The sequence below is a fragment of the Carassius auratus genome, chromosome 29 (genome assembly GCF_003368295.1).
Source record: "Carassius auratus strain Wakin chromosome 29, ASM336829v1, whole genome shotgun sequence".
NCBI classification, from domain to species: Eukaryota; Metazoa; Chordata; class Actinopteri; order Cypriniformes; family Cyprinidae; genus Carassius; species Carassius auratus.
The window spans coordinates 20,343,850-20,369,760 of NC_039271.1; the positions used below are offsets into that span (position 1 = coordinate 20,343,850).

At 40.6% G+C, this 25,911-nt stretch overlaps 1 protein-coding gene across 3 annotated transcripts; it reads right to left on the reverse strand.

The window, feature by feature from the left end:
- Positions 1 to 91: 91 nt before the first annotated feature.
- On the reverse strand, positions 92 to 25,432 carry LOC113048325 (gastrula zinc finger protein XlCGF57.1-like). Of its 3 annotated transcripts, XM_026210096.1 has the most exons (4): positions 18,334 to 18,392; positions 12,586 to 12,814; positions 5,247 to 6,958; positions 92 to 366 (listed from the first exon to the last, which is right to left on the reverse strand). In XM_026210096.1, the coding sequence occupies exons 2-4, from the start codon at positions 12,749 to 12,751 to the stop codon at positions 310 to 312; spliced, it is 1,935 nt and encodes a 644-aa protein (XP_026065881.1). In that variant the 5' UTR covers positions 12,752 to 12,814; positions 18,334 to 18,392; the 3' UTR covers positions 92 to 309. The 3 variants fall into 3 exon arrangements, with proteins under 3 accessions (XP_026065881.1, XP_026065880.1, XP_026065879.1); XM_026210095.1 differs by lacking the exons at positions 92 to 366; positions 18,334 to 18,392 and adding an exon at positions 23,801 to 25,432 and having other exon boundaries at positions 5,072 to 6,958; XM_026210094.1 differs by lacking the exon at positions 92 to 366 and having other exon boundaries at positions 5,072 to 6,958.
- Between the last annotated feature and the right edge of the window lie 479 nt (positions 25,433 to 25,911).

Genomic DNA, 25,911 nt, shown 5'->3' on the forward strand with positions numbered 1-25,911 from the left:
TCCTGCGGGAGCAGACACTGCTGCGGCAGTGGGGAGATACGGGAAAGGCTCCTGCGGGAGCAGACACTGCTGCGGCAGTGGGGAGGTACGGGAAAGGCTCCTGCGGGAGCAGACACTGCTGCGGCAGTGGGGAGATACGGGCATTGATACGGGCATAGTAACATTGATGGGGCAAGCTAAAAATTAATGGGTAGCTTACGGTGTTACCAGCTTAGCAATTGGTTGCATGATTTGACAATTCCTTAAGCCTTGTCCACATTATTATGTTCCTGTTGGAAAAGCATCTTTCCTCATTTGGCCTCCGGGCTCTTAGGCGGTCTCCAGGGCGGATACGTTTGGAAGGCTGTTTTCATGTTGTAGTATGGACTGTGGAAACAGAGGCTTTTAGAAACGATGAAGCATGTTTTAGTCTTGTAAGACATTGTACCGAAAGACATGATTATAGCAGTAACGTACCAGACAAACCCATGTTTTTTGGCATGGAGACAGAAATTACATACCTAAAATAAAAAGGTTTCTGCTCATAATTCTTTCTGACTAGACACATGATCAACATTTGTCCTCGAGCTGACACTTAGACATTTACCATTCAGGAATAGGAATCATTTTCCTGACATAATTTACTAAATAACTGTCACTGAAATGATGTTTTATCGAAATATTGGTCAAATATTGAAGCCAGAGTGTTTAGACTTTAAATTGATGCATGGTTTATCCAGATAAAGTAAGAGAGTGATGTTTAACATGCTGTGGAAGTGAATGTTGTTCAGTTGCTTTGACGCAATGTATTTTGTTTAAGGTGCTATATAAATAAATAAAGGTGATGAGCGAGTACAGCATTAACTGTATCTGTATTAGGGGTGGGCGATATCTCGATATTTAAAATATATCGAGATATTTTTTAAACACGATATGGATTTTGACATATCGTATATATCGATATGTTGTTTATATTTAATTCTGATTCCGCCACTTTGCTTCTTTGCTTTCTCTGTGCTGTGCTCGCCCCCGCTTGCTCGCCCCCGCCTCCTTGCTTTTGTCCCCACTCCCTTCGCGTGTATAGAACTAGTCTAAAAAACAAAGTCTAAAAACAAAAGGACAGCTGGCTCCATTATATGGAGATACTTTGGTTTTAAGGCGTAGGACGAACAGAAGGCAGATGTCTAACGTAGGGCCCAATGATTTCCGCGATGCAGAAAACGGGGATGGAATCCAGTCATAAAAACGGTATTTACAGTTTAACGCGGAATGTCACGGAATTGGTTAAATTTTGAATGAATTATCAAAAGTAGGTCATGCACTTAAATCAAATCGCGATATAGACTAATATCTGCAAATATTAACCCGGAAAAGTCTATTTAAATATGAATCCTGCATGTTCTGCGTGTCTGTGTTAACGAATGGCGCAGAAGCGTGTCTTCATTCATTAAACACATGGAAGCGCGTGATGCTCGCGCTGATTTCAGCGTCTTTCCTCTCACTGATAAAGATGTGAACACATGAGGAACATCTCCAGAACTGCACCGAGAGTCACTTCATGAGCATCTGACCATTTGATTTGAGTAAGACTAGCTCATATCACATCATAGACTGTAGTATCACATACACAGAACTGTAAAGGTAAACCCGTCAAAATAAAAGTATTTGGCAGAAATATTTTACTATTGTTCAGCAGAATGTACATAGCCCACTACTACTATTATTAAAATGAAATGAACATATTTTTTTAAGGAATAATCACACAACATTTCTTCCATGTTTTATTTTTAATAGTAAATCCTCTTTGTTTACCAAAAAATAAAGTTTGCTTAATTTTAAATAATTAAAAGATAAATTAAATAAATGTTTTATGCCTTCATTTGACAACCAGAAAATGTAAATACACGTAAAAAATTCACATAAGGCTATTTTAAGATTTTTTTAAACTAATTAAGTTGTTTTTATGCATTTAAATAATTACACATGCTAAAACACAGAATTAGGTAACAATAAAGCATATGGTGAAGAAAAAAATAAAACGTTTCATAGGGCCCTAAACAAGTAATATTTGGCATATTTGTTTTTGCAGTAGTTTTAGGGGGTTTATTTTTCCTGTAAAGATATCGAGATATATATCGCACATCAACTTAAAACATGCGGGGCTTTAACCGGTATGTTATTTTAAGCATGCAATTGATAGGGGTTGATCAGAAATTGTTATATTTATTGCTGATTAGAAAACTATTTACATGACAGCATCATCATTGAGCTTCAGATCAATGGTTTTGATCACGATAACAATCTCAACATAACTATCTTTTTTTTACTTTTAATTTTTTTATAATCAGTGTGATTTTTTTTTTCTTTTTTGTTTCTTTTTTATTTATTTTATTTCCACACCAGGTATGTGTGTGTATGGGTGTTTGTGTGTGTTACTTTGTAATATTATTTATACCACAACTACCTTTATTTTTTTTATGAAATAGAGCAAGAAAGTGTCACAGTGCTTTAAGTCAAAAAACTGGTTAGAGCCAGCAGACGGTTTAAAAAAAAAAATAATTCCGGTGACCGGCAGGGAGAGAGGGGGAAAGAGACTGTGTCTGTGTGCGCGTGTGTAGCTAATTCATTTGTAATATCGTTTTATATATTTAACTATCCTTATTTATTTGTATGACATACAGCAAGACATAAGTGTCACTCAGTGCGTGAAGTCATAAAACAAACCCCACGTTTACCAAAACTCTACTGGTTAATAAGTACTACAAACCTGAAGCTGAAGAACACCTAAACGTTAACGGAAAAGACCGGCGAACCTGAGTGACTGAGGGAGAGAAAGAGAGAGAGCACTGTTCTCTTCTCAGTGTTCTGTGTGTGAGTGAGCAGAGCGTGTGTGTGTGTGTGTGTAGGGGAGGGGCACTGTGACTAGCCTATCACAGAACATAGACACGGTCAGCAACACAATGAGAATTTTTATTTAATCTGAGCACAGATATTGACTCGTATTACTCGTATAATACTTGTACTTGGCAAAAGTGCTTTATCCGTACCGGATACTGGGTTGAAACGAGTATCCGGCTTAACTTTAATAGAAACTATTCTGTCGCCTTATGTGATAAAAAAAATTGTCCAGTAGTTATAGATTTCTAAGCCAATTAAAAGCTAGAAATTAGAATTAAAATAAAGTTCCCTATACCTATACACTACCAGTTAAAAGTTTTTTAACAGTAAGCTTGTTAATGTTTTTTTTTTAAGAAGTCTCTTCTGTTCACCAAGCCAGCGTTTTTTGGATCATAAAGTAAAGCAAAAACAGTAACTTTTGGAAATCTTTTACTAGCCTATTAAATAAATAAAACACGTATTGTAATCATGTTGAAAATAGCTGAGTAGAATTTTTTTTAAGGTTTCTTTGATGAATAAGAAGTTCAGAAGAACAGCATTTATCTACGATAAAAATCTTTTGTAAAATTACCAAAATTATCATAACTTTTGATCAATTTAAAGAACCCTTGCTGAATAAAAGTATTAATTTCTATCATTTATTTTCCGAAAAATAAAATTATACTAATTCTAAGCTTTTAAATTATATAGTGTATAATGTTGCTAAAGCCTTTCATTTAACATGAGTGCTGATCTTTGGATCCTTCTATTCAACAATATTGATTTTTATTTTTTTTACTCTGAAGAAACACCACTGATCACAGGAATATTAACATTAATGCATTTGGCAGATGCTTTTATATATATATATAAAAAAAAAAAAAGTGCATTCAGGCTAACATTTTTTTACCTAATATTTCACACTGAAGTCCAGAAAGTGAACTATTATCGATCTCGGCGACGGTTTTGATTTGTGTGTCGTAGCTCGGTGGGCTTTCTCCAAAGAATTTATCATATCTTCTTGTAACTTTAGTGACATTTTTAAAAAAGCCAGTAATAAACGTTATCATTGCTTTCACCCAAATATTAAAATTATGTCATTAATAACTCACCCTTACGTCGTTCCAAACCCGCGAGACCTCCGTTCATCTTCTGAACACAGTTTAAGATATTTTAGATTTAGTCCGATAGCTCTCAGTCCCTCCATTGAAGCTGTGTGTACGGTATACTGTCCAGAAAGGTCAGAAAAACATCATCAAAGTAGTCCATGTGACATCAGAGGGTCCGTTAGAATATTTTGAAGCGTCGAAAATACATTTTGGTCCAAAAATAGCAAAAACTAAGACTTACGTTTTATCTGTCTCGGCTCGGTGTTCATCTTCAGTTCTCTCTTCACAGCAGTTCAGTCAGTGTACTGTTTGAGTAAATGAATTACTCCGGGATATTGGTTTCTTTGAACTCAGAGGGAGTGTCAGCCACATTAAACAAGTTAACAGCTTAAGTCATTTGTGGATTAATCAGTATTGGAGATGCGAACCATTTAAAATTATTCAGTTCGATTTGGTGAACTGGTTCAAAAAGATCCGGATACATCGAATGATTAGTTTGCGAACTTGATATCACAAACTGCTTTCCATAGTGAAGTTGTGGCCTAATGGTTAGAGAGTCGGACTCCCAATCGAAAGGTTGTGGGTTCTAGTCCCGGGCCGGCAGGAATTGTGGGTGGGGGGAGTGCATGTACAGTTCTCTCTCCACCTTCAATACCACGACTTAGGTGCCCTTGAGCAAGGCATCGAACCCCCAACTGCTCCCCGGGCGCCGCAGCATAAATGGCTGCCCACTGCTCCGGGTGTGTGTTCACAGTGTGTGTGTGTGTGCACTTCGGATGGGTTAAATGCAGAGCATGAATTCTGAGTATGGTTCACCATACTTGGCTGAATGTCACCTCACTTTCACTTTATTTGTTTTGAACTCTCTCACAACAAACACGTAAGAGAAGACAATGATGAATAAAGTCGTAGTTTTTGCTATTTTTGGACCAAAATGTATTTTCGATGCTTCAAAATATTCTAACTGACCCTCTGATGTCACATAGACTACTTTGATGATGTTTTTCTTACCTTTCTGGACATGGACAGTAGACCGTACACACAGCTTCAATGGAGGGACTGAGAGCTCTCGGACTAAATCTAAAATATCTTAAACTGTGTTCAGAAGATAAACTGAGGTCTCACGGGTTTGGAACAACATGAGGGTGAGTTATTAATGACATAATTTCCATTTTTGGGTGAAGTATCCCTTTAAGGAGTAATTTTCTTTTTAACAGGCAGATTAAACAGAAATTCGGGCTGAGCGATGTTCTTAAACGTCTGACTCGGGCATGGCATTACCGGAAGTCCAGTGTGAACTTTCATGTGAGCTTTAAGGTTTCCAGTTTGAGCAAAACTCTTTCCACACTGTTGGCAGGTGTAAGGCTTCTCTCCAGTGTGAACTCTCATGTGCCTGTCAATAGATTCCTTACGAGTGAAACATTTTCCACACTGTTGGCAGGTGAAAGGGCTCTCTCCAGTGTGAATTATCATGTGGACGTTAAGATTTCTATGATGAGCAAAACTCTTTCCACACTCAGGGCAAGTGTAAGGCTTTTCTCCAGCGTGAACAGTCATGTGCCAGTTAAGACTTCCTTTTTGAGAGAAACTCTTTCCACACTGTTGGCAGGTGTAAGGCTTCTCCCCAGTGTGAACTCTCATGTGGACGTTAAAGCTCCCTTTATGAGTGAAATTTTTTCCACATTGTAGGCAGGTGAAGGGACTCTCTCCATTGTGTATTTTCATGTGGGCTTTAAGATGTACATGTTGTGCAAACGTTTCACCACACTGCTGGCATGTGTAAGGATTCTCTCCATTGTGGACTCTCATGTGGACTTTAAGGTTTCCAAGTTGAGCGAAACTTTCACCACAACGAAGGCATGTGTAAGGCTTCTCTTCAATGTGGACTCTCATGTGGACCTTAAGGTTTACACGCTGAGCAAAACTCTCTCCACACTGCTGACATGTGTAAGGGCTCTCTTCAGTGTGAATCCTCACATGTTTTTTAAGGCTTACTTTATGATGGAAACTTTGTCCACACTGTTGGCATGTGTATGCCTTTTCTCTAGTGTGAATTCTTATATGCATGTCAAGATTGACTTTACGAGTGAAACTCTTTCCACACTGTTGGCATGTGTAAGGCTTCTCTCCAGTGTGAATTCTCATGTGCACATTAAGGTTTCCGTGATGAGCAAAACTCTTTCCACACTCAGGGCAGGTGTAAGGCTTTTGTCCAGAGTGAAGAGTCATGTGCCAATTAAAGCTCCCTTTTTGAGTGAAACTCTTTCCACACTGTAGGCAGGTGTAAGGCTTCTCCCCAGTGTGAACTCTCATGTGGATGTTAAAGCTTCCTTTATGAGTGAAACTTTTTCCACACTGTTGGCATGTGAAGGGACTCTCTGTATTGTGTATTGTCATGTGGGCTTCAAGGTTTAAATGTTGAGCAAAGCTCTCACCACACTGCTGGCATGTGTAAGTCTCCTCTCCGGTGTGAATTCTCATGTGTCTGTTAAGGCTGATTGTATGATTGCAGCTTTGTCCACCCTGTTGGCAGGTAAAAGGTCTCTCCCCAGTGTGAATCCTCATGTGGGCTTTAAGGTTAACATGTTGATGGAAACTCTTTCCACACTCAGGGCATGGGTAAGGCTTCACTTTAGCGTGAATTCTCATGTGCGTGCTAAGACTTCCTTTTTGAGTGAAACTTTTTCCACACTGTTGGCATGTGTACAACTTATCTCCAGTGTGAACTCTCATATGCACGTCAAGACTTAATTTACGAGGAAAACTTTTTCCACAGTGTTGGCAGGTGAAAGGATTCTCTCCAGTGTGGACTTTAAGTTTTCCTTTTTGATTGAAAGTGAAATAATTAATTTGAGCTTTTTTTGGTGTGGAAGTCTTTTCAGTCTGTGAATGTCTAAAAGATTCTCTTCTAGTTGTCAAATCATGAAGATTCCCATATTCATCTTTCTCTTCAGTTCCATTCAATACTTCTTTCTCTTTCATTGGTATTAGGTCTAAAGTGAAAAACCACAAACAAAAAACTAGTTATCCCAAGTTTAATGGTACAATACATCAAAACTTTAAGGTATGTTATACATCAAAACCAACAGCATGTATGCTAGACCCTGAACGAGAAGTGTCCAAACCTGCTCTGGAGGCCACTGTTACTAACCCTTGATCCAAAACACCTGCTGGAAGTTCCCAACTCTGGCCCTTGTAACCCCCTTTCCTTCAGAGCTTAGCTCAAACCCTAATCAAACACACATACTAATCAAGGTCTGGTGTATTATTGAAAGATAAAGACAGGTGAGTCTGATCAATGTTTCAGAAAAGGGGACCTTGAGGGCCAGAGTTGAGAAACGCTGCTCTTCATAATATTACTAACTTTCTTTAGGTCTTTAAGCTGACAGTTTGACCCAGGATATATTTTTAATTATAAACTTATCTCAATTAGCGATGCTAATAATTAATCCCTGATTAACTGAAAAAATATATAATAATTCAAAGAAACTGAAACAATCTATATATTGTCATAAAAGTGAAATATATTTTCTGCACAAACCAGACATTAATATTAGATGTTGTCCTGGGGGAAAGCTAAACTGAATTACCAGTGTGTGTGAGAAATGTCTAGGCCCCACATGAAGCTTAATGTTTCTAATAAAAATATATATAATAATTAATTCCTATGACTTTAATTTGTGGCCATGGATCATGTTACATTGATTTCTTCTGTCTTTAAAATAAAACTAAGCATCCGGCTTCCCCAAAATGTTCTTATCGCTAAGTAGTTCTTAACCTATTCCTTAACCTCTCTCTTAACCTTATGGCATGATTCCCAACACGTTCGTACGCTGAGTATATCTTCTGTAAGTCACACTTCCGTAAGGTTGGTCAGGACCATTCGTAAGCTCTCTCTTAGCGTTGTTTGAGCTCAAGACTCTAGTTGCTGCCACTGTGAAGCAGTCTTTAGAAATCAGCACAGCACAGTACAAATCAAACTGTGGTATGACAACAAAGATTTTATGTTATGGACATTTTAAGACTACTAATAAAATATGTTGGCAATGGATACAGGCCTATTTATGAAGTTGACTTTATTTGGTATCAGAACTAATAGTGGTAATTAGCTTAGGCTATTTCTTAATGTCATTAAAACGTTTAAATTGGCAAACACTTTTGATAATTAAAATTTATAATTGGCTAATCTATAAATGGCTAAGATCTATAAATGGGTAAGCATGGTGGTGTCCGGTAAGGCAACTATGGCAGCGATCCAACGTGTCCTTGTATTGAATAAAGTGCCAGCCGTGGAGCCATTTAGTCCATGTCAATATTTATATTCTGCAAAACTTAAGCCCTTTTGGCATTTTGCCTGACATGGTTATATAAAATAAATTGCTGGCATCCCCAGAGTCTTGGGCCTGGTGAATCCCTAACGCCAATCCATGAGTGATTGATCAGGCATACATATCGTGAAAGGGATATGCCGCCATAAACATGCAGGTCATAGTGGACCATAGGGGTGTGATCTCCGACGAGGTCCAGCAAAACTTCAAGTTCCTCTGACAAGAAGCTTGGTGTCCTTTTTTACAGTGTTTCCCCACCATATTCTGTATCTAATTCTCTCTCTCTGTTTATTGTAGATAGAGAAGATTGCGTTTTATTGAAAACATTAACCAATGGCAATCAATACCGCATTAAATGAATATTATTAGCTTCAAGGTCAAGACGAGCAATACAGTCCATCTGGTCCAGCTCTCGTCGCCATCCATGCTCCACCAACCGGGCTGTCAACCACAGCGTGTTAGCCCGCCTAGCTCGGTCGGCTAGCACCACCATCAGCTGTGACAACACTTCACTCAATCGCGCTCTGCTCAACATCCGCTCACTGACAGGCAAGGGACATCATATCCAGGACATTATCTCTGATCGTAATTTAAACTTTCTTTGTTTAACCGAGACATGGCAACAACCCAACAACTTATCTCAGCTGAATGAATCCACTCCTAGCCGATTTGTTTACATCTGTCAACCCCGTGGCTCTGGCCGGGGGGAGGAGGTCTCGCGTTAATTTACTGCGAGAAGTGGAAAGTCTCACTGGTGTCCGTGCCTGTCTCCAGCTCGTTTTGAATCTACCGTTTGCATGTTGTCTGGCCCCACTCCAACCATCATTGCTACTGTCTACCGCCCCCCTAAACTGTTTAGTGAATTTTTTAATGATTTTGCTGCTTACCTCACCCATTTATCCTCTCTCTCGCCGAACATAATACTGTTGAGTGATTTCAATATCCACATGGACAATATCAATCTGCCTCTCACCAAAGACTTCACTTCATGCCTTTGGATGTCAGCAACATATTACTTTTTCAACACACTGTAAAGGACATATTCTGGACTTAATCTGCTGCTCTGGTGTCACCCCTTCTGACCTTACAGCTGATGAACTCCCCATAACTGACCACTTTCTCCTCTCATTTACTGTGAAACTCACTTTATCCATATCTGAAAAACCACACCTTATTTCATTTCGGAATATAAAAAATATCCCTCACCTAAACATCTCGGCTGACTTTCAACCACTCACTCACTCATTCTCCTCCTTCCAGCTCACCGCTATTTTAGAAATTTCAGAATTCATCCGGACTACCAAGCCATCTACTTGTCAACTTGATCCCCTCTCCACACAACTTGTAAAATCCTGCCTTCTCCTCCTGGTCCCCCTCATTTCTGATTTCATTCACTCCTCTCTCACCACTGAAACTGTCCCTACATCCTTCAAAACTGCTGCCATTACCCCAATTTTGAAAAAAACTTGTGCCGACCCCTCCGACTTCAATAACTTACGTCCTATATCCAATGTACCCTTCATCTTTAAAATCCTTAAAAAAACAGTTGCCTCTCAAATCCATTCTCACCTATCACATAATAACCTGTATGAACAGTTCCAGTCCGGTTTCTGCCCACTCCATAGCACTGAAACAGCACTTATCAAAATCACCAACGACCTTCTTATAGCAGCTGATTCTGGACTCCTCACCATCTTCATTCTCCTCGACCTGAGTGCAGCCTTTGATACCATCTGTCACACCACCCTCCTCAACAGGTTTCTTCCATTGGCATCACGCACACTCCATTTGACTGGTTCACATCTTATCTCTCTGGCCGCACTCAGTTCGTTCAGCTAAAGTCTTTTAAATCCATTCCCTCCTCCGTCACTACAGGTGTGCCCCAGGGCTCTGTCCTGGGGCCCCTACTTTTCATCATTTACCTCCTTCCACTCTGCAATATCTTCTGCAAATTTAACATTCACTTCCACTGTTATGCTGATGACACCCAGCTCTACCTCTCCACTAAATCCTCGTCCACTCTTCCATCCACTTCTCTTATTAATTGCATCTCTGAAATAAAACCCTGGTTCACCCAAAACTTCCTTCAATTAAACAGTAATAAAACAGAGGTTCTCCTCATTGACACCAAATCAACTCTATCCAAAACCGATAGTTTTTCTCTCACTTTTGATAACTCCTCCATTTCACCTTCCCCCCCAGGTTAAGAGCCTGGGTGTCATCCTTGAGGGCACACTATAATTTCAATCCCACATCAATAGCATTTCCTGGTCTGCCTACTTCCACCTATGAAACATCAATCGCCTCCGCCCCTCCCTAACCCCCCACACTGCTGCCATCCTTGTCCACAGTCTATTCACTTCCCGTCTGGATTATTGTAATTCTCTCCTCTTTGGCCCCCATCACAAATCTCTCCATAAACTTCAACTGGTCCTGAACTCAGCTGCCCGCATCATAACTCAAACCCCCTCCATTCAACACATTACTTCTGTCCCCCAAAAGCTCCATTGGCTACTGGTCCAGTTTTGCATCCAATTCATTCAGCCGCTCTGCTCCCCACCTCTGGAATTCATTACCACCCCAACTTAGAAACATTGATTCATTCCCCCATTTTAAATTACAACTAAAAACACATCTGTTTAAAACAGCCTATTCCATTTGATTTTTTTTTACTTATATTGTTTTACGTATTCATGTACAGTGTCCTTGAGTGCCGAGAAAGGGGCTTTAAATAAAATGTATTATTATTATTATTATTAAACAGATGTAACTGCAGCTGCTTGCCAATCAATTCTGATTGTAAAGTACCTTACCATTAATATAAAAGTGTATTACATCATTTTTTGAAGTCGAAGAAGCAGCACAATGGGATAAGGAGGTTGGATGATTAACGAGGGATACCCGGTTCGTGTAACCGTCACAACATATCGTGTCAACTTATTACTGACCATGTGATAATTTAATTTATAGTCTATATTCTACTGATAACTTACAGTATGTTCAAATAAATGTTACTGGAATCATTTGATGAATGTTTCATTTGCATAGAGCGTGTTGTCTGTCTTAACGCTGTATTGCACCTTCGCGTGAAGTGGAAAATTGATTCCTGAGCAATCGATTCCAACTAATTCAGCACCCTCACTCGGTACAGTGCTCTTGTAACATCGGATGTAAGAGGCAGCAGGCTAAGAATCTTCCTAAGGGACACTTCGGGGAACACAATTAGGAACATAAACAACGTTGGTAAGATATATCTTTCTAGGCTTCTTAGTGTGCTAAGAGTGAGCGTTATCGGGGAACCGGGCCCTGATTAGTACAACATGGCCATGCCTTAGTTATTTGTTTCCTCATTTTAGTTGTGTTATTAATATCTTTAAAATGTGGAAATTTGAGTGATCAAGCTTCAAAACAGAACACAAAGCTGCATATGGCTTGATTTAAAGGGATGGTTCACCCAAAAATGATAATTTTAATTTTTGGGTGAACTAACGCTTTAAATTTGCACGAGAATTAACATTTTTGGTTCTTTTGAATCTCAAACATGCCGCTTAACAAAAGAATGAATCCTATTGGTTCTCACACATTTCCTTCTTATTCTATCCTTCAAATACAACAGTATGTTTCATAATATTGGGATAAGACTGTGAAACTGGCTATCATTAGACACCCACAGCACAGCCGTGTGCAGCAAAGGTTGTACAGTAGTGTACTTCTTATACAGTAGTGTGTGAGCTGCTTATTCAAACCAATCAATGGTCAAGAGTGCTTCACTGATATTTATTCACATTAAGATATTTCCTCATAACACAAGTTCTGCTTTTGTAGTTATCAACGTACGCACTGTCTTGTGTTTGTACAGTGTGCACACATTTATGTCTTTTTTTTATATATATTTCCTGATATGCCCATGTTGTTTGTACACAACTTATATACTTATACACCAGGCCCCAGGAGAAGAAACCCCATCCTAGATCAAATTATGATGCTACATTTACACCTGCTTGACCGGAGAAACTCACAACAGATGTATTTAGTTTGAGACTTTGATGTGAACTGTGTGTTACTCACAAACATTCAAACAGTTGAATTAAAACTAAGTTTGTTATAAATGTAGTGCCCAGTGGCGGTTTTGTTATGTGATCTCAACATGTCAGTCCACACGGGTCATCCTGATCCATGTCAAATAAACCCACTTTAATTGAGACACTCATACAAATATCATACATTTCTGTAGAGCTGGACATCTGAATAAGGACCAAATGAGTGAGTTCAGCTTTGAGACTGAAACCAACCTGTTTGTTGCTCAGTATCTTTCATACTGAACATTTCTTCAGTTGAGATGTCTTCACTCTCCTCTTTAATAAACAGCATCTCTGATTGTTCCTCGGTCACTTCTTGTTTCAGACTGGATGTTTCTTCAATCCTGAAGTCTTCCCTCTCGTCTTTAATAAACTCCATCTGTATACCAGCGTCATGAGAATTTCAGTCACTTCAGCGGGAGCTTCTCTGTGTTTGGACACTCTGTCATGATTAAGATGAGAACAACACAGAAAGGAAAACAAACTAAGTCTCTGTGTGTGTCTCAATCAGCTCCCTAGGTTCAGTAGTGAGTGCACTAGTAAACAAAAACACTCAAAACTGGCACGGTCTACAACATTAATGAAATAACACAATTCACAATGAAAGATATTTCCTGCATCTGATTAGCTTTAAACCAGCATGAAATGTCTGTGAATCATTTGATTCAAACAGGGCCAGGAAGGTTACTTTTAAAATGTATTTCACTACAGATTACAAAATACAAGCTTTAACATGTAATCAGTAATGGGTTTCGTTAGATTACTCCGGTTTAGTAACTTAATCTAAATACTTTTAAATACTTAAGCTATGAAACACACAAAGGAACATATTAACTGTCTTTAATTTATGCTTTCCAACTCTAAATAAAAGTGATAAGATTTGAGTTTTCTTTCCATTTTCTTTTTAACAACAACAAATATTTTATGTCATTTCATCTTCCAATCAATAGAGATTAGATTTGAACATTATGAATGTGCTTCTGTGCTGTTCCAAGCTCCAGAATGAATCCAGACACGCCAAACCAGTGGTGTAGCCAGAATTTGGCAAAAGTGATTAGACCCTAGACTAAGAGACGGAGTCCAGTGTCATAGAGCGAATCCACTGCCCACAACCGTGAACTCAAGGAGGGGGGCTGGTTATGTAAAATATTGTAAATCAGGCATGTGATTGGCTAAGGACAAAAAAGCAGGAAAATATACTGAGACCAAACACCCCGCCCCCCCGGCCGATCAAACTGGTGGTGGATCAATATGGACAGTAAAGCAGGACCCATAACAACTTATTTGAACAAAAAATACATTTTATTTTATAGCTAGATGTGCAACGTGCATCTTTTTTTGAACAGTATGAAAAATAACAAATTATTTGGTGGAAGCATTTTTACATGCACATTTTCATGTCAAAAGAAGGCCTCAATTTTTGTACGACTCTAGCCTTTGTAGCAAGCTTTTTTAGAGCCTCTACACGTTTCTTTTGGAATTTGCGCCTGGCACTCACAGCTGCTGCCACGATGGCATCTTTTGCCATTTTCTTGCCGGCCGTTGGCTTCTCAGAGTGATAAGGCCTTTTGTTCAGTTCTTCTTTATCTCTGAGCAGAGCTCTGTACCTTTGGCTCGATCGTTTTACATTTCTGCACAGCTGTACATTAACAGGACTCTCCTTTGTCTTCCGGGAGTAGTGCTGAATGGCCGACACCTGCATGGCCTTCAGGTTGTATTTGACCACTTGATGATAGGACTCGTATGTCTCAACACTTAGGTTTGCAGCTTTGGCTTGCAGGATGTTGGACATTACACTGAATGCTGATTCCACCTGTGGAGCATGAAATGGGCATAGTGCAGACAGTGCAAGCTCAAGAGTCTTTCTCACAACATTCCTCCATAAATCAACTCTTGCCTCCTCTGTCATCTGAGGTAGTGTCATGTCACTTGCATATCTAGGATGGGAAACAACAGTTTAAGCTCATTATTTGACAATAAAATAATTCCTTACAAACAGCAGGCTACATTATACAATTACTAGCAAAATAATCAAATAATTGTGATAAATTTAATCCTTTGTAAATTATTATTTCGCAGTGTAAGATAAATTACAGTTAACAACTTTAAATATTACATAAATGTATTATGTATTTTATTAAACTGAGTGTATAAATCTGCAGCAAAAAGCAATTCTTGAAAAAATGCACAGTAATTTTATAAAATCTAAACATGATAATAAAAACAAATTACTATTAGTACTCTTATCAAATTGAATCAGTCAATCATACATTTCACAATTATATATTTATATATGAATGTCAAGAATTCAGAAGTGTTTATATTTATATAGCCTACACTACACAGAAATAACATACAAGTGCGCATTTAAAAGTTCACGGCACAAAGCCAAGAAATGTCGAGCGCACAAATCCTAGTGTTATCTGTCCAACAGTTTATTGATCATTTGTTTCTTCAAAGTTTTAAATTCCAGTTATTGTGCGCGTTTGATGTCGATTCCTTGTGCTGTGTGTGATCTAACAAGCACACGGTAGCGAGACGTTTAAAAACAGCAACAAACTCCAACAATTTAAAATAAAGTAATTTTATGCAAATCCACAGCCTTTTATCCACAGATCAAGCATTATAATGTGATATATCATATTGGAGAGAGTTTTAACGTGCATCCTGCTGTAACCACAAGAGGCACGCGCGCTGTTTGAATAACGTTACTGAATGGAGACTATGATTGACAGCCACAGAGGAGGGAAAACGAGTTTCTGTAAACTTTAATGATGTAAATAGACTTATGTCCCTCACATTAAGCTATGGAATGGCTTCAGATGACTTTGTCACCCAAACTGACGTGAAAAAAGCGGGGGGCGCCGAAAAGCGCGCTGTTTGCATCCCCACTGCTAGAGAGTGCTAGCAAATACAAGTAAAGTTAGCTGCTAAGTTAATGTTAAATGCAGCTTAAACATCCTGCCATAGTGGAAAATCAATCAAAATCGATCATCTAATCAATCAACAACAAAGTCAAATGAGTAACTTATAGGTTATATATCGACACAAGCAATAATACATACCCAGATCATCCGATCCGGCGATGTTCTTGTCACGATACACTCCTTGTTGCGCATCCCTCGATTGTGGTCCCGTCCCGGGTTACCATGGTGACGGCTGTGAGATGACGGCCAAACACACCCCCCCCCCCCTTTTTTTTTTCTTTTCTTTTCTTTTTTTTCTTTACAGATCTGCATGACTCACATAGGTCACATTTTCAGGTCGGAACATCCGGAATTCCGGATTAATCCGGAAAATTCACATCCCTGGTAAATATTTGTTATAAACCATGAAGGCGAGCCAATGGATATCACACAAGCAGCGTGCAAACTTTGCACAAGAATTATAGGTATCTCAGTCGATTCACGAGAAAGAGAAAGTAAAAACTGACGGCACTTTCAGCATCTGACACTGCAGGAGGAGTTAAATGAGGAGTTAAATGTTTTAATTTATTTCCTTGATATTTCTCATGTGGCCTGGACATATAGGCTAGTGCAAAATAAAAAAATACATCATACAAAAAAATAAATCAAGAGAGAAACGATGCTTTTGGGAATCACACCTCAGATGTATCCAGTTTGTGAACCATTGGTTTCCACACTGGTTTCTTTTAAAAGATTGCCTCTAAAGAATCATGAATGGGATTGTTACTGTGCCAAAGATGAGCTGTTCATCTGTAAAGCACATAAAGTTTGGACTTTATCAACTTTTATTTCATGCATGATTCGTATGGATCTGTTAACTGAATGCAGAAGGTTTGTGTGGTGATGATGAGCATGTATCCTCACTAGGAGTTACTAAATGAACAGCCACTGCACGTGAAGAAGATTTGTATTGGTCAATATGTAAACTAATCAGGCATAATCAATGTGACTAACCATTTATGCATCAAGTTATTCTACTGTTATAATCATGCATTGCCTGTGCATATAGGCCTGCGTGAGAAAGGAAAGTGCAGAGAGTGCAGGGGTATAGCACACTCTATTTGGACATTAGACAAAATATATGATCAGCCCTCCTTGGTGCAGACATTACCAAAATACAGCATATAGTAAAGTTGCATGTCCTGTTTTGACATAAGACAAAATATATGATTAGGCCTCCTCATTTCACTTAAAATAAAATAGACTTCACATGCAGTTTTGTGTGTTTCAACCACAGACTGTAAAAAACACGGACGTGCCATCTGGATATCACATAGATACAGACGGTTGGTCTGGGAACGCCCCCAGGAACGCCCCGTCACGTGATGTGAATTTAGCCCGTGGGGGAAAACATTGCCTTGACGCCAATTGAAATAAACGGGACAATCACGCCGAAGACTTGCTGTGTCGTTTTCTGTACCGCCAATAAACTAACAAATTATGAATTAAAGTTCTACATCCTTCCTTATAAACATACAGAGCCGGATAGGATTACAAAATGGCTACAAGCAATACGTTGTGAGGATGATCAAGGGAAGTTGTGGAATCCCAAGACTAAGCATGTGTGTGTGTGTGTGTGTGTGTGTGTGTGTGTGCAGTCAGCATTCATCACAGGCAGGCTACGTTAACATCGTGTTCATTATTAACGTTATCAAAACTGTAAAGTTGTTTCAGAAAGTGGCATGAATATATAATTAGACTTATCATTCTACCTGAAGCAAAACTATGTAACATTAGCCTAGTGTCGAACATAAACACTTAAAAAAGCATGTGGACACGTAACAACTTAGTTTTGTGTCAGAATTTTTACACTTTCATTCATAAATTCACCCCGTCTGTGTTTGCGAAACAACTGAATCGAGGAATCCAGTCAAAAATAGAGCTTGCTGTATAAAGCAGAACGTCACAGGATTTGGCTATTTTTGAATGAATACATCTACAGTACGGCTGTAAAATGAATCAAATATCGATATGGACTAGTGTTTATGAATATTAAAGTTAAAAGAGACTACAATTGTTCTACGTGTCTCTGGGAATGAGTGCTCAATATGTGCATTTTTTCTCATTCAGATACACACGATGTTCTCAGTGTTTTCCCCCACGCCGACTCCGCCCTCGCCACGCCCCCAGCTATGACTAGATGCCGACTGTATGTATGCGTGTCACCCATAGACTGTAAAAAAATATGGACGTAGTGTCCGTGACGTCACTCATAGACTCCTCATTAACGTTTCGGAAGCTCAAAGTGTGCAAAGCGGGCCTTCGCCATCTTGGCAGCGCGTCAACGCACGACTTTTCCGACTAATCAAAAAGGGGCAAAAAGGCGGGAGCTGACTGCTGAAGCCACGCCCACCTAGCGCGACGGCATTGTCAGCAGCGGCAATCCACCTGTCACTCAAGTGGCCACGCCCTTACTTATGCAGAACTTTAAGTCTTAATATAATTTAAACTGATGAGTTTTTTTAAAAATTTTAACATGGGGTGTCTATGGGACTGACTCCCTTCTGCAGTCAGTCGATAAATTACAGTTTTAGTCACTTTCTTGTTGGCTTCACGAGAAAGAGAATCCGTTGACTTATTGATTAAAATCCCCAGACTGTTTACTTAAGTATTAAATTAATAAATGACATTAAATGATTATTAATGTCAAAAATCCTATTACTCCTCATTTAAACTGTAATTATAACGAAACACAGTCATATTTTGTATTTTAAATATGTAACACTATTACATGTATTTCATTACACCCCCCAGCCCTGATTCAGAGTTTGAACAGCTCAGTTTCTCCATCACTGAATTCATGTTCAGAAATGAGAGGTTACTTTTGTGTTAACGTTACTCATTTGTGGACGCGCTTATTTACTCACACAGTTACATTCATATATTCTAGATAAGGCATTAATATGTTACAGTCAATAATAAACTATTGATTTTCCATCGCTTGTAAACCTGTCGAGATGATTGAAGGTTGTTTAAAGATGCTTTAAACACAGACCTGTCTCTAGTCGAGTCACAACAGATGCAGGAGTGCGGCGCACACTTGTGACGTCACACCGCCGCGCCATAATAAAAGTCGTGTTTACCCGCTGCTGTCTAAAATACATCCAGAGTTTACTGAAATTCAGAGCTTAATGTATTCGTGAAAAACAACTGAAAATGTATGTGGTCTAATTATGTGACAAACACAAAAGCATTTTATACCAGATATGAATTAGATTAGAACATTTCTAAATCACATTTGTATTTCACAGTAATAAGTATATGAGTTAATAAAGCAGGTCATTCTGGATCCAGTTTTGAAACGAGTTTGTTTGTTGGTTTGTTTGTTGAGTTTTTTATTTGAGTCTATAAATACCTGAAAATATGTATCAAATTTTCTAAATTATGATGAATGAGAGCTATTTCCAATATATCTTATATTTTGTGTTACTCGTCAAATATCTTTTTAGTGTACTATATTACAAAACAAGGTTCCACTCCATTTTAGATGTTTAACTTTTTACTTATGTCAAATTTCTTATAGATTAATAAAAAAGTCAGAAAACACAGCATACTTGTTTAAATACAAAATCTTCCTCTTCTGAAGAATAAAAAACTTAATGTAACTGAATCATTCTGGCTTGTGTAATTCTGCATAAACATGCGTTCTGTTCACTGTGTGTTTATCAATTTATTTACAGCTCAAATGTTGCAGAAAAACCAATGTACCTTCCAGAGTTTTCATTGTAACGTACTTTAAATAGTATTCAAATGTAGCATTCAGGCAGGAGTTGGGGGGGGGGGGGTGAATGAACAGCGCTCTCTTCCACCCTCAATACTCATGGCTAAAGTGCCCTTGAGCAAGACACTGAACCCCCAGTTGCCCACTGCTCCAGGTGTGTGTTCACAGTGTGTGTGTGTGTGTGTTCACTGCTCCGGGTGTGTGTTCACAGTGTGTGTGTGTGTGTGTGTGTGTGTGTTCACTGCTCCGGGTGTGTGTTCACAGTGTGTGTGTGTATGTGTTCACTGCTCCGGGTGTGTGTTCACAGTGTGTGTGTGTGTGTGTGTTCACTGCTCCGGGTGTGTGTTCACAGTGTGTGTGTGTTCACTGCTCCAGGTGTGTGTTCACAGTGTGTGTGTGTGTGTGTGTGTGTGTTCACTGCTCCGGGTGTGTGTTCACAGTGTGTGTGTGTGTGTGTGTGTGTGTGTGTGTTCACTGCTCCGGGTGTGTGTTCACAGTGTGTGTGTGTATGTGTTCACTGCTCCGGGTGTGTGTTCACAGTGTGTGTGTGTGTGTGTGTGTGTGTGTGTGTGTTCACTGCTCCGGGTGTGTGTTCACGGTGTGTGTGTGAACACTGCTCCGGGTGTGTGTTCACAGTGTGTATGTGTGTGTTCACTGCTCCGGGTGTGTGTTCACAGTGTGTGTGTGTGTGTTCACTGCTCCGGGTGTGTGTTCACGGTGTGTGTGTGTGTGTGTGTGTGTGTGTGTTCACTGCTCCGGGTGTGTGTTCACAGTGTGTGTGTGTATGTGTTCACTGCTCCGGGTGTGTGTTCACAGTGTGTGTGTGTGTGTGTGTGTGTGTGTGTGTGTTCACTGCTCCGGGTGTGTGTTCACAGCTCCAGGTGTGTGTTCACAGTGTGTGTGTGTGTGTGTGTGTGTGTGTGTGTTCACTGCTCCGGGTGTGTGTTCACAGTGTGTGTGTGTGTGTGTGTGTGTGTGTGTGTTCACTGCTCCGGGTGTGTGTTCACAGTGTGTGTGTGTATGTGTTCACTGCTCCGGGTGTGTGTTCACAGTGTGTGTGTGTGTGTGTGTGTGTGTGTGTGTGTGTGTGTGTGTGTTTTCACTGCTCCGGGTGTGTGTTCACGGTGTGTGTGTGAACACTGCTCCGGGTGTGTGTTCACAGTGTGTATGTGTGTGTTCACTGCTCCGGGTGTGTGTTCACAGTGTGTGTGTGTGTGTTCACTGCTCCGGGTGTGTGTTCACGGTGTGTGTGTGAACACTGCTCCGGGTGTGTGTTCACAGTGTGTATGTGTGTGTTTGTAACCCCTCTCACCCGGGTCCTCTCTGACGCTCCTCGCACTCGCTCCGAGCGGGGCTCGAACCCGGGTCTTCCGGCATGGGAGGCGGACGCACTAACAAGGAGGCTAAATGGCTACAGCCACTAGCGTCTGTCGCTAGTGCGTCTCTTGAGATCGGGGAGTGAGGTTTACTTGCACAGCACTACTCGCTGGCCTCCGTTACATGTTCACTGCTCCGGGTGTGTGTTCACAGTGTGTGTGTGTGTGTGTGTGTGTATGTGTGTGTGTGTGTGTTCACTGCTCCGGGTGTGTGTTCACAGTGTGTGTGTGAACACTGCTCCGGGTGTGTGTTCACAGTGTGTATGTGTGTGTTCACTGCTCCGGGTGTGTGTTCACAGTGTGTGTGTGTGTGTGTGTGTATGTGTGTGTTCACTGCTCCGGGTGTGTGTTCACGGTGTGTGTGTGAACACTGCTCCGGGTGTGTGTTCACAGTGTGTATGTGTGTGTTCACTGCTCCGGGTGTGTGTTCACAGTGTGTGTGTGTGTGTGTGTGTGTGTGTTCACTGCTCCGGGTGTGTGTTCACAGTGTGTATGTGTGTGTTCACTGCTCCGGGTGTGTGTTCACAGTGTGTGTGTGTGTGTGTGTGTATGTGTGTGTTCACTGCTCCGGGTGTGTGTTCACGGTGTGTGTGTGTTCACTGCTCCGGGTGTGTGTTCACAGTGTGTATGTGTGTGTTCACTGCTCCGGGTGTGTGTTCACAGTGTGTATGTGTGTGTTCACTGCTCCGGGTGTGTGTTCACAGTGTGTATGTGTGTGTTCACTGCTCCGGGTGTGTGTTCACAGTGTGTATGTGTGTGTTCACTGCTCCGGGTGTGTGTTCACCACTCCGGGTGTGTGTCCACAGTGTGTGTGTGTTTCAGAGAGAACTCAGCAGGAGGAAGATCCTCTCCACATACTTTCAGGTCACAAAAGTCTTGTTGAGGGGCGTGGTTGCCATGGTTAACCATGGGTCTGGAGTCATTCGAAGAACACACACACACACACACACCCGGAGCGGTGAACACACACACTTGCTGCTATAAAAAAATCATTTACTCTTATTTAATTAATTAATAGAAAAACCCTTCTTTGAATGAATACACATATACTTCAGGTCATTGTGTATGTTGTTAATGTTCTTGTATATTGTATTATATATTGTTTTATGCATGCATATGATATAAACCACTCGTTCATGTAATCTTACCAGGTTTAGTATCTAGGAATTGATCTTCTGATGATCTAAATGAGAGTGTATATTATATGTTGATACCTATGCAACATAAGGTCTCGTACATATGTTGTGCGCTTGCTTAGACCTTGGTTGTGATAAACAGTAAAGTGCGCTCAGTTGAATTCAATTTCCATTTTGTCGGGTATAAAAAAAGGTTAGTATACCACGGCAGCCCTCCAGTTAAGCCCTCCTCGTGTGAAGACCATCGACTTTACCATGCGACTCCATCTTTTTTTCCCTTTCATTACTTCTATTATTAGTCATTCAAAGCTTAATCTCAGGGCCCTATCAGAGACCTGGATGAAACCAGAGGACACTACTACACCTGCAGCACTCCCCAATAATTTCTCACTTTTCCACTCCCCCCGTTTGACTGGAAGAGGTGGAGGTACTGGTCTGCTCATCTCTAATGATTGGAAATTTAATCCTTTACCATCTTTGGATATCAACAGCTCCTTTGAATCTCATTCAGTTACTGTTACCTATCCTTTTAAAATACATTTTGTAGTTGTCTATCGACCCTCAGGACCACTTGGTAACTTTTTGGATGAATTAGATGTGTTGCTCTCAGCCTTTCCTGAGGATGGTACTCCCCTAGTTATGCTTGGAGATTTCAACATCCATCTAGATAAACCTCTGTCTGCTGATTTCCACTCTCTGCTTGCCTCTTTTGATCTCAACTGAGTGTCAACTACTGCTACTCACAAATCAGGCAACCAACTGGACCTTATTTAGTTTAGTTTAGTTTAGTTTTATTGTCATAGCATATCTCTACACAACGGAATTTAAGATGACATCAATCACTCAGTTAGCAGCTAAAAGAATAAAAAAAGTGACTATCAACAACAGTCAATAAATAAATATATATAAACATTTAAAAATACACAGTATAATTCAAGTCCAAATTAATTAGTCTTCCATGCTTTCAGCCTTTCAGCAGCTCATTTATGGCCTTTGGAAAAAAACTGTTTCGCATTCGGTTTGTCTGCGCCCTCATGACCCTGAGCCGGCCTGAGGGTAGGGTGTCAAACAGGGCATAGCCAGGATGTGTAGGACCTGCCCTTATACTTGCTGCTCTTCTCTGCAGCCTACTGGAATATATATCCTCAAGGCTTGGAAGAGGTGCACCAATGATTCTCTGGGCAGTTAATTACCCGCTGCAGATCTTTTTTTTCCTCAATAGTGCAGCTAGAAAACCACACTCTACAACCGTATGCCAGCACACTCTCTATTGTGCACCTCTAAAAGTTTTTGAGGAGTGTTTGCGGGAGACCAGTACTTCTTAGGGTTCGCAGGAAAAAATAATCTCTTTGGTGTTCATTCCCCAGGTCAGATCCTCCGCCAGATGCAGCCCTAAATATCTGAAACTTTGGACCTGTTCCACTTCCTCTCCATGTATCTCCAGACTGTCATGTTTCTTGATTTTGTATTTCCTAAAATCAATTATGATTTCTTTTGTTTCCTTTGTGTTGAGGATTAGATTGTTTCTGCTACAACATGATACCAGTGATTGGACCTCCTCCCTATAAGCGGTCTCTTCATTGTTGGTTACCAGCCCTACCACCGCTGTGTCATCTGTAAATTTGAAAATGGAATTTGAATCATGAATGGGAAAACAGTCATAGGTGACGGCGAATAAAGGAGCGGACTAAGAACACAACCCTGGGGAGTACCAGTGTTGAGGATGGTGGTGGAGGATGTAATATTTCCAAGTCTGACATGCTGGGGTCTGTCAGTAAGATAGTTCTTGATCCACTTACAGAGGTGAGAGTCTAGGCAAAGCAACAGCAGTTTGTTGACTAGCTTGCTGGAATTGATGGTATTAAAAGCTGAACTAAAGTCAACAAAAAGCATCCTGACATATGTATTGGGGTTCTCCAGGTGAGTGAGGGCAGTGTGAAGTGCAAGTGAGATGGCATCATCGGTGCATCTGTTTGCTCTGTAGGCAAACTGATGTTTGTCCAGATTAGCTGGAATGAAGGCCTTGATGCTGTTCAGTACCAATCTCTCAAAGCATTTCATTATGACTGGTGTTAATGCTATTGGTCTATAGTCGTTCAAGCATGCAACAGTTGTCTGTTTTGGAACAGGTATGATGGTAGCGGTCTTTAAACAGGTAGGAACTATAGCCTCCTTCAATGACCTGTTAAATATGTCAGTCCAAACAGCTGCAAGCTGTTGAGCACATACCTTTAATATACGTCCTGGGACCCCATCTGGTCCAGGTGCTTTCCTGATGTTTACGTTCTGCAAGGCCTGCTTGACCTGGTGCTGATCTAGTACGATTGGTTGCTCGTCATCATGAGCACTGACAATCGTCTGTCCTACACTGGCTCCATCCTCAAAGCGGTCGAAGAAGAGATTCAGCTGGTCTGGAAGAGAAGGGTCAACAGAAGAGAGTGGACCATAGTTCACTGTATTATTTGTTATTGTCCTGATTCCCTGCCACATACTGTGATGATTATTTTCTTTAAAATGCTGTTCAATGCGCAGCTTGTAATTTTTCTTTGCAGAAGTGATCCCTCTTCTGAGGTCAACTCTGGATTTCCTGTAGGCCTCCTGGTCCCCAGATCGCAAGGCAGCATCCCTAGCTTTCAGAAGAGTACATACATTTCTGTTAAACCAGGGCTTCTGGTTAGGGATCAGTTTGACATGTTTAGTCTGGATGGTATTTTCAATACAGAACTTAATGTATGACAGTACTGTGGTGGTGTTTTGCTCAATGTCTGCATGATCAAAGAGCTCCCACATAGTATCTTCAAAACAGTCCTGTAGTGCAGATTCTGCTTCCTCAGTCCAGATCTGCACAGTCTTGATTTGGCATTTAGTTCTGATAGCAACAGGTCTGTATGTTGGTCTCAGGAAAAAAGCCAGATGATCAGATTGACCGAGGTGGGGGGCTGGCAGTGCTCTATAGGCCCCCTTTATATTTGTATACACCTGATCCAGTGTTTTTCCCTTCCTCGTTCCAACCTTAATATTTTTATGAAACTTAGGTAGGACTGACTTTAAATTTGAATGGTTAAAGTCTCCCGCCACAATGAAGAAACTGTCAGGTAGCCTGTTTTGTTGTGCACTGATAGCCTCGTACAGTTTTTTCATGGCTAACTTAGCGTTAGCCTGTGGGTGGACATACACAGCAGCCACAAACACAACAGTGAACTCCCGGGGTAAATATTTAAAAATCAGCATTTTAAAAGCAGGAATTCCATGTCTGCACAACAATGCCTTTCCATAACAATAACATCCTTACACCAGTTTTTATTTATAAACACGCATACTCCTCCCCCTCTCGTCTTACCAGACTGTATTGTGCGGTCTGATCTATAAACACCGCGACCCGCTAGCTCCACAGCTGTATACGGGATGTTTTCATGTAGCCATGTTTCTGATATTATCGTGACACAACTGTCCCCGCGGTGATCCATAGTCAGGAGTCTCATCTCGTCCATCTTATTGACGAGAAAGCGGGCATTAGCAAGAAAAATGCTGGGCACGGCAGGTTTATGTGGAGCTCGGCGAAGCCGGTCCCGGCTCCCAGCCCTCTTCCCCCGCTTCTGCTTCCGCGTCCTCCTCGATCGGTGTCTCTTTCCGGAGACTCGGATTAGTTCCCTACGCTTCGTTGGCCGAATAATCTCCACCGGGAATGTACCAAAGTTACCAGGTACATATACTGAACTGCTGTTTCTTATCATCAAAAGTGTAGATCGAGTGTATTTTACCATAAAGCTGCTAAGCCAAGGAGAGCGCCAAGCCGCTGTGTGTGCACGCACTGCCATAAGTTGTAGTTATTACACGAAACCACACACGTCAGATCACTTCCTCCTCACTCTTAACCTCAACATGGTCCCTGACACTTCACTTACCCCTCCACATGTCATCTTTCGATGTAACCTATGCACACTTTCACCCTCCCAGCTATCTGCAATGATTTCATCTTCACTTCCTTCCCCTAAACTGTTTGCATCTTTGGATGGTAACAATGTTACTGATACTTTCTGATCCACTCTTACATCTTGTTTAGACACTGTTTGCCCCTTATCTTCCAGGCCAGCCCGTAACACCCCTTCTGCCCCTTGGTTATCTGATGTTCTTCGCAAACACCGTTCTAAGCTTAGAGCTTCTGAAAGGGTGTGGCGTAAGTCCAAAAATACTACTGACCTTAATGTTTATCAGTTACTCCTATCTTCTTTCTCTGCGGTCTCCACTGCTAAAAGGACATACTACCATAACAAAATTAACAATTCATCTCTTGCATGCTTTTTAAAACATTTTCCTCACTTCTTTGTCCTCCTCCTCCC